Source organism: Lycium ferocissimum, chromosome 7, assembly GCF_029784015.1.
Source record: "Lycium ferocissimum isolate CSIRO_LF1 chromosome 7, AGI_CSIRO_Lferr_CH_V1, whole genome shotgun sequence".
Lineage (NCBI taxonomy): Eukaryota > Viridiplantae > Streptophyta > Magnoliopsida > Solanales > Solanaceae > Lycium > Lycium ferocissimum.
Genome location: NC_081348.1, coordinates 23,611,215 through 23,621,271, shown reverse-complemented (window position 1 = coordinate 23,621,271; position 10,057 = coordinate 23,611,215). Strand labels below are relative to the sequence as shown.

At 34.0% G+C, this 10,057-nt stretch overlaps 1 protein-coding gene across 1 annotated transcript; it reads right to left on the bottom strand.

Annotated features, from left to right (window-relative positions):
* Positions 1-1,730: 1,730 nt before the first annotated feature.
* Positions 1,731-7,105, bottom strand: LOC132063906 (putative recombination initiation defects 3). Its single transcript, XM_059456655.1, has 11 exons — positions 6,843-7,105; positions 6,210-6,387; positions 4,957-5,101; positions 4,680-4,814; positions 4,395-4,447; positions 4,114-4,302; positions 3,951-4,016; positions 3,799-3,845; positions 3,081-3,252; positions 2,740-2,821; positions 1,731-2,122 (listed from the first exon to the last, which is right to left on the bottom strand). The coding sequence occupies exons 1-11, from the start codon at positions 6,905-6,907 to the stop codon at positions 2,016-2,018; spliced, it is 1,239 nt and encodes a 412-aa protein (XP_059312638.1). The 5' UTR covers positions 6,908-7,105; the 3' UTR covers positions 1,731-2,015.
* Between the last annotated feature and the right edge of the window lie 2,952 nt (positions 7,106-10,057).

Sequence of the window (10,057 nt, the reverse complement as noted above, 5' to 3'; positions counted from 1 at the left end):
TCAGGATTGACCAATTGGAAAAAACAAATATTTCAACCTACAATTATTCAATTGGAAACTAATTAGATTGGGAAAAAGGAAAAGTTGGCGAGAGCCATGACTCCCCAGTATAATGGGCTGGCTAACGAACGAAGAATTTAGGCAAGATGATCGAAAAGTCAGCATAAATACTGGCAAAGCCTAAGCCTTTCATGAAAAAGATATTCTTATTCAAAATGGAAGTAATCTAACTCAAAGTCCGCTGTTTGCCTATCCAAGTTACATCACAAGTTAGATAAATGAGAGTAGAGAAAGTAGAATAAATGAAGTACTAATAAATAACTATATACTTCTCCAATTTCAGTTTAAGTGATACTATTTTGTAATTAGTATGCTAAAAAAAGAATGATACAACTTTATATTTGAAAACAATTAACTTTTACACTTTTCATTTTACCCGTAATAAAAAACTATAGTCGTACAAACATTATGGTTGAAGGCCACTAATTTCAAAAATTTTAAAGTTGCACAAATATTATGGTATGTTTAAGACCACAATATCAACAGACTACAAACCTGCTAAAGCCTTGAATACGTACTTACTAATGGTGCCATAGAGAGATGTTCTTTAGATCTCGTTTCAAAATTCTATATTTCTTTTTAAATTTAGTGTTGCTTCAAAGTATGCCACATAAGTTGGAACTGAAGGAGTAAGAAAGTAACTTCACTATATTACTACATTAACATTAATTGTTATTTTAGTATAACTACAATTAGTGATGCTTAAAAGTTAAAAGCTTCATCTGTCTCAATTAAAATGTGGGTCCTGAAAGAAAAGTTCAACTTACAAAGTGACTGTTTTGAACTTAAGGAGTTACATAGCCATGTATGGAAGCATAGTAGGTGATTGCAGGAAGGGAAATTTCCTGTGAAAGTTTGTTCGGACTATTGGAGGATATTCAAAAAGGAGAAGAAACCCACCAACACACGCATCCATCCCTTCCAGAGGATTTGTGCAGAAGAGTGAGCATGCTTCTTATCATATAAAAACACACCACGAATCTGGCTAGTAATTGCCTGCTACTTCTACTAAAGCCACTTCTTTTTGTTTTTGATTTTTTTAAGGCTAAACTTCTACTAAGTCAATAAGGAACCTAACACACCAAAAGCAACAGGCAGGGAACATGGCGGATGGTCTATAGATTCTTAAGAGAGAACAAGCACAAATTCTACACAATATTTATGCTCTAAAGAAAATTATGTGAATAGATTCACCAGGGGCCAATGGTTCTTATTTAGGCTTTAGAATCTTGATAAAGTGTAGTACAAGATGTAAACAAAAAAGAACTGACCATCCAAATCCAAGAATTAGTAAAGACTCTTCGAATTCTTCCTTTTTCTCCCTGCTTAATAGGCTTTCATTCACGCATTAAAGTAATGACTTTGGTGTTTCTAAGTTCACCTCGACAAGTTGAGATGTGATTCTTTTTTTCCATATTATATACTTTTATCATAGTATAATATTGAGTGAATACATATGGAGCCCCCTAAACTTGTCGGAATAATTCACTTTGACACTTTAACTTAAATTTGTTCCTGCTAAGCACCTATACCACTCAAACTTTGTTCCTGGCATAATATTTACTCTCAATAGCTAATAAAACATCGCATGCAGAAGATGCAATGACCTAACCAGCCAACTTTATGCAATTCAAAAATGAAAACATCATACTCATTTTGATAGTAATTACTTACGTAATCCCGGTGCATCACATGTTATAAAGGGCGATGAGTCTGCTGACATCCCCTTGGAAAGGTAACAATCACCTCAAGACTGCATATTGCAGCAACAGCACAGATTTTGCTTGCTATGTAATAACCAGTCGGGGATTTTCTTACAATAATGAAACATCGAATTGCAAACTACATGTCCTATATCGGCTAAGGAAAGACAGAAGAAACAATAATACATTTTTTACTGCTTATGAAATCACAGGACATTAATTCAGCGGATTATAAATTGTCACAGTGTACCTTCAATCTATAAAGATAGTGTTCAAATGCTTTCTCTTCCGCCTCCTTGCTTTCCTCAATATGCGTGCAGTCTCTTCCTTTGCATCATCTAGTCGATGAATTCCTGTGTCTTTTAAGGGAAAGACAGTTTAAGCACTCAAATCTATAGCAAACGACCCCAAAAATAAATGTATTGTTTCAGTCTGTGAAAAAACACAGTTGCTGCAGTTATTGCTCAAGATTTCTTATTTCAGGACAGACTCGAAATGTGATTATTTCAGAGAAAATGAAAAAGACTCCTTGGGACAATAAAACCTCAGAACAGGTTCAAATTCCCTACTGTACCCCAACTGACAAAGGGAAGAGATGGTTAACAGTTTCTCTTTGGTTTATGAAATACTTAATAGTATAGGGTGTAACAAAGATGCTTCAGGCTTTTAAACATGTTCTTTCTCGTTACTTTGATTATTGATTTCATATTTCATATTATAGATCTTAGGCATTCTGCGTGATTAAAAGTACGGGAAGGTCATTCTTGTCAGTGCTGAGTCTTGAGATATAGGATATAATTTGATATACATCTAAATAGATCTGTCTAAATTCATTAGATAAGTTCAACATAGAATATGTTCCCTTTAGGTCAATAAACACAATGATCAATTACAGGATGTAGAAATCACTGCTTGTCAAACTGCATTATGGTGAAATCCTCAAAAATGAATGAAGCAGGCAAGAAGTGCAAATTACCTGTTCCATTTTCTTCAAGCAAGCAGGAAAAGCCTGCGCCAATATCCTCATCAGATTCAATGGTAACTCTACATTCCCTTTCCTGAAATGGATAGCCAGTTGTCAGCTCTGAGAATATAGAGTGATACAGTTTCAAGTTATAAAAATTGTGGTGTGCTGAACAAAGCATTTTTTGTGAACTTCAATGTGAAAGCGTCAGAGGTAGTGGACTATGACATATCATAAATACAACATCTAAAACCCCGTTGTTTCTATTTTGGATGTTTTCATGCCACAAAGGAAGCGACTATTGCTCAGAACTCAACAAACATTTGTTTGCATAAGGGCAATGAGAAAATTACCTGTTGAAATGCTTCATTCTGTTTGTGACTTCTGCTGGGAATTTTCTGCTTCATACAAGTTTGGGTATTTTTTACTGTAGTCCAGCTTCCCGATTCAATCTTTGGCAGTAAAGTTGTTTCCTGATCTCTGAGATTCATTGTTGAACCAGAAGGGAAAAGAAATGCTTGGCGACTTGCAATTGCACAGCCATTAGGAATTAAGTCCCTCAATGTTAGAAAGATCAGCAAAACTTTGTAAACAAAATATCTTTAAGATTGCTTTTGAAGCTATAGCAAAGTTCTTAGAATTTTTCTTATTTCATTTGGTTTATCATGAATGCTAACTTGCATTAAAGCTTTTGAGGATGAAGGGGATTGCTTTCCTTTTCCTTCATATAGCTAATGTGAGAAATGGGGATACTCACTTTCTGGCTATGATATGGATCAAAAGACTATGCCGTAAATCTTCACAACCTAGTAGTTCTTAATGACAGAGTGTGTTTCACAGCCGGAAGTGTTCTCTAGTGTCAATACACACATCTCAAGGGGGATTGTGAAATGACTACAGCTTATGCATATTGCAAAGAAATGATGCAAATAGTGAGAGAAACCATCAAGTGGTTATAAATTTTGCAGACTGAAGAGCTACTGAATAATCGTTGCTACTTAAAGATTTAAAATAAGGCTGCGGTGATGGCGATGGGAAGGAAGATCATATGACGGAAGTTTGAGCACTTACTTCTTTAGAAACTTCACTTCACGAGGAGGGATACAACCATTGATGCCCTACAAATGTTCAAATGCACTAAGATTTCTGATTGTGTTCTTCATTACACTCAATACTCATAGAAATCTTATGGAATTAGGAAAAAAATGTTCTTGAAAACGTACTTTTGGTGGATCAACCGGACCAGTTTCATGTTTTTGTCCTTCACAATCTGGGCGGAGGGCAATTATCTGCAAGCAATAGGAATATAGATGAAGCAGCATTAACCCAACTACAGAGGGTAGCCTAAATATGAACTAGAAAAGGCAGTTTTAATATACAACATGCCTCTTTAGCCAAGGTCTTGCTCAAATCAGTTTGAAGTTGCAAAATGGACATGTCAATTTTGTTGGGCATAGCTCTAAGTAGTGATAAAAGATCCCTGATGTTCTCTGGATATTTACTCTCCCTCAGCTCTTCAAACATGGATTTGAAGGTCCCCTCCAGGCTAGCTTTCAGATCTTCCCTCCCCTTGTTCTGGATATTGCATGTCACATGGATTAGGAAGTATTATAAAACAAACAGAAACTTAAGTTCTGGACGTGAGCAAGCAGCTAAGCTATAGTTACCAGTAATTGCAACAGTTCATCATGAGAAACTAACTTCGGCCTTAAGCTTTCCACTGAAAGAAAATTTAGAAGAAAAACTAATGTGTTAGTTTTTGTTGCCATTTTTTTTTTTTTTTTTTTTTTTTTGTGTGGACATCCACCAGAAATATTTGCAAGAAAATTTTAATAGGACCAGCAGGCATCTCTGAACAGAATTCCACACTCTTCAACTGATGAGATGGGCTCTTTGGAGTTCCCAATTATTTAGCCGCATCGTTGTAAATTAAAAGGGCAGTGAATACTTACTCTCCATCAGTATCTCTTTTGTTCCCCGGTTAACTTGCATAATATCACTCTGAATAGAATCTAAGATCATTCCTTGCCTGCTCAATGAAGTCTCTACCATTCCAATTTTGTGTTCAAGTTCTTCAGTAATCTGGCCTGTTCAGAAAAATTAGAATTCATAAACATGTTTAGTCCAATGATTAAGCTGCAAATGGTCCGCCAAACTGGAGTATATTTTCCTTAGATATTAAACAGAAGTTGAGAGCATTTATTTTCTGGTGGTAGAATTGTGACTTACATTTGTTTTCAAGACCTGACCACTTGCGCATATAATTGGTCGAAGGTTTTGATAACTGCAGTTTACTTTCTTCTCGTGTGTAATTGATCTGAGGCATACAGCTCATCCTCTTTGCTGAATTTTCTCTTTCTTGAGAACACAATCTCTGCACAAAATTTATAAATAGTTACAGCATTTCGTTTGCTTTAAGATGTAAAATTCCCATAACAGCATTTTGTTTGCTATGAGATGAGTAAAATTTCCCATGTATAAAGTAGAAAGTTTTGTAGAACTGTGTCCCGGGCAGCATTGAAACCAAGAAGGCATATGCTCAATTTAAAAGACAAGACTCCATCAATTAACTAGTTGTATATAAACTCTGAGAAGCTCTACAGCCTAATTGTGGACAACCACTTCAAAGTGCACTTTGACAATCCCCTGTGCTGTCATGTAGTAATAAGAAACATTCTGACAGACGCGGCAACAGAATTTATGATTTCATTGTTCAATACAGTAAGGATGGTAAATAATATCTACTTCTCCCTCCATCCCTACACTTTTTCCATTTAAGGGATCTAGTAGCTCAGTTGGTTGGCTACCTGAACTTTCACCTTGTTGGTGAGGGTTCGAATCCTCACATTGTAATCCCCTCCCCATTTCCCCTTCCCCTATATAATAAAAACAATTTTTTTTTTTTTTAAAAAAAAAAAAAAAAAAAAAAAGCACCTTCCAAAATATTGACAGCATTCATTTTTAATGCAACTTTCAGAACTTCCAAAGCTGTTCAAATTTAAAATTTAACTCTAATATTTTTTCAACTATCACTAATGTCATACTTAAATCAAATACGGCATATAAAGTGAGTGCTGTGTATTGATACAGCATCTAACAAAGTAAATCATAGTCAAACGCTAACTTCATCTACTTCAAGAATCACAAAGCATACCAATGCAAAGTTACAGTCAATAAGTAACCTAAGCAATATAACAGATTCAAGTCTTGCTAAGCATTCTTTAGAAGTTGCTAACCAAAATGGTTTATATAGTCAATCATTATCATATCTTTTCTTTCTTTCTTTTTTTTTTTTTTTTTTTTTTTTTGATAACCGTGGTAGACGTGCCAGCTTGCGAAGTCAATCATTGTCATATCCACACTGAATGAATCAGTTCCTTGGTATACTACCATTAGTTAGCAGTCTAAGTGTAGTAAAATGTCATCTCACTAACAATTATTATTCGTATAAGTGAAAGATAGGAGCGAGATGGAGGAATTACTTGCTCATTAGGGATAAATTCATCGAGAGAGCTCTGTGATAGCTGAGAGTAGATTGCTTGCTGAGACGAAAATCCCTGTGATAAGGATTGTTGTGATTGCTGCTGTGACCGAATCTGTGACGTTTGGCTTTTCCCGAAGACGGAAGACTCTGCTGCACTCGGTACCACACTTGGCCTCCTTCTCATATCATCAAAATAGGCTCAATATTTATGGTAAAATCTCATATGTATGTGTATATATGCGGTATATCAGACATAATAAACATTGAAATAGCTGTAATGTATGAGGAAAAAAGCAGAAACACGGATCGGCTCAGCACCTGACCTTCTTCTCATATCATCTCAAAAAGAAAAATCAATATTACGGTAAATTTCCTACCTAGCTATTTATCCACACAACATACATGCATACATGTGTAAATGTGTGTTTATAGAACACAAAAACATCCAAATATTACAGAAAATTTCTCTCAAACAGGAAATTCTCAGGAAGAAGCTCAATATTACAGAAATTTTCTCTCGATCTCACTCAATCCATACATTCAAATTATAATGCATGCGAAGAAAACGCAGAAACAGAAAGAGATAGGCAATTTACTGAGATGAAATCATGAAATAGAGGTTGAATCAAACCTTGCATGAGGAGGAAGAACAGATATAGAGCTGAGATCCGATGCTTTGTTCATCTTCAACTTCATTTTCGAGAATTTAAAAGCTTCGATTTGGAACCCTAACTGATGAAGATATCAATCAGATTTGTAAATTCATTTGAATTACTCAGAGCGCTTTGAAGTTACTTTGAGCAGTTGCAAGGTGTGATCTGCGTTGATAATCCAGCGGGAGAGTAGTGTGGGTTTATATAGGAAAATTTCAAATCTTTTGTGGAAAATGGGCCGATCCTGTAACTTCTGGGGCAATTTGCAGGATTAACCTTTCGCTGGGAGTGGTCTTTAATTTTTGGAATTCTTTAAATTTTTTTGGTTTCGACTTTGGACCCTCGCTCAACCAAAAATTTTTAAAAAATTCGCAAGGTAGAGTTTGGATTCGCACGGCAGAGTTTTGCCTTCAACACTCTGCCTTAAGGCGGCCCCTTTTACCTTGGCTTTAATTTTTGCCCTTCGACGAGTTTTTTTGAAGAGTTGCGAACCCTCGCATCTAAGCAAAAATTTCTATTTTTTTTTCAAAAAGACAAGGATTCAATCGCGTGTATCCGGACCCGGATATTTTGTTAAGGAAAAATTAAAGACCACCAATTTGAAGGACAAAAATTAAAGACCACCCCAAATGAAGGTCAATAACTTTGATAATTTCTTCAAAAAAAAAAAAGTAACTTTTAATGGGCAAACTTTCTTCGTAAGCTCTTGCACATAACACAAATTGGTTTTCATCTGATCAATTTAGGCCTGTCTAGTTCAGACAATTTAAATTTGGGAAAATTACATGTGCATGTAATATTGTATTACTATTTACCCATAGTACCAGAAAAATCAATTTTACAAAAAATACCGGTTGTTTGGTTACCAAATCATACAAAATATGGTAAGTCCCTGTAGAATACAAGTTTATCTAAATATAATTCCCCCTAATAACGCATTATTGTAAGGGATATGCATTTCAGTTTCCTTTTTTTTTTAATAGAATCCCCCCAAAAAAAGGTTTCAGTTTACATTCTTTGCGGATACAATCCCCCATAATCTCCCTTCCATAACAAATTCTTCTGTCCACGAAATTCTTCCATAACTAATTATTGTATGAGTTGTGTATATATATTGTAAGATTTGTGTATTTTTTTATATAAATGTGTATGTGAGACGTAATTGTATGAATTATGTATATACAATGTATGATTTGTATATTTTTTTATATGAACCGTGTGAGTGTATGTGTGAGACTAATTAATTGTATGATTTGTGTATTTTTTTTAATTTATGAATTGCAAGAATGTATAATCATGTATGTGAGACTAATTTAGTTTCATTTACATTATCTTGGTAGCTAATTGATAGTATAATTTTTTATGATAAACCATCCTTGAGCAGGATTAAGTCAATAATAAATTTCATTTCTTGGTCCTCGTTAGTACAATCATGAGACTTTGATGGTTAGCTGCTTCAATCAATTTTTCCGTTTTGGATTTATTTTCCTTGGTCAAGCTATGTGCTTCATTAGTTCACATTGTTAACTTGATGTACTCACCTGAAAGAAACATGATATGTGTATGCAGAGTTTGAACGGATTTAAAAAAAAAAAAAAAAATCATATAAAAACATGGACCACCCTCACATATGGCACGACCCTGAAGACAAGAGCTCTTTCTAGGGGTGACAGGTTTAGTGAGAACGGGATTGTTCTAAGGGTGGGAAATCACAAAAATTTGAGAGAAGTTTCAAAATGAGCAGATTTGATAAAGATTGGGTAGAATCCGGTTGCAATAACTACTTGTGTATAAATAACTAATGGAGTAAATATAATTAAAATAGTTGTAAGAATATTTTACCTTGAAATCGAAAGCAAAAAGGTGGGAATGGGCGAAATTCAAGTTTTGGTAAAATTGGTAAATTAATGGTAATGTTTGTAATTACTTAATAATACGGATAATAGTAGTAATATTTGCTCTAGAGTAGTGACCACACGTAATTTTCCCTTTAAATTATGGATTATCTACTTTTGATGGCTCGGTAATTCTGATTTGGTCCTTGTAACATATGATTTGGCATATTTGATCATTAATTATTATACTTTATGTTTTCAGTCATTTTGTGTAGAGAATAGGTTATATTTAAATTATTCTTGGAGTTATATTACCTTCAAATGCGGAGTAACACAAACTTAATGTAGGATATACTATATAATAAAGTTATGAAATACTTAACAATTATAGCAAATTTGTGAATATTAGAAATAAAGGGATCAAAGTTTATATTTCAATAAATTGAAAGTTATGTGCTTAATCAGATATCACAAGTACTAGATCAGAATTTACTAATTACTGAGCGACCAAAAGCGTTACATTAACTCATTTAAAATATGTACTCATTCATTCGCGAAAACTAACTCAAAATCAGAAAATGAACTAAGAGAAGCCATAGACTTTGGAGCTATTTTCCATTATCAGTCACTTCAATATATTAAGCTAAATATATATATATATATGTCAAGCAAAAATACTAAATTTTATACTATGGCGGATGAATGTTGCCAGTGTAAAATATTTACATGGACAAATACTTTTTTAATAATCGAAATAGATTTTTTAAGGCTTTATACAGAATAAGATGAACTAGTCACTTGATCATGACTATTAAACCTGAAATATATATATAAAAAAAATGCCTATTTTAATTGTTTGTGATAAAGCATTATTTGGATTAGGAGCATCAGATCTTGATATTAAAAGCAATACAGCATCATGCAACAAATTTAAACAATGCCAGTGGGCCTGGTGAATGGTGATAACTGAAAAATGATGTGGTATTTGAGAAAATTCCATGACCATATCAGTAAATGGCACTATAGCAAAACCAACCTTACACACCACTTAGCACCTAAGATGAGGTTAAGCGTGTGTTCGGTATGCATTTTTTTGTGTTCCCTGGTTAAAATTTGTAGAATTTTTTTTTTTTTTTTAAATTAAGTTCTTAAAAATGAAAAAAAAATGACTTCTCTATGAAATTAGAGAAAACAAAGCCCCATGAGAGCGAAATTAAACTTGCCTTGCGAATTTTTTTAAAATTTTGACATGGGTTCTCCCACACCCTCGAACTCACCTCACTCCCACCCCACTCTCATAGTATTTGTCTAAATTATATATAAATATTTTTAGGATAATTTTTTTTATTTACGCAACA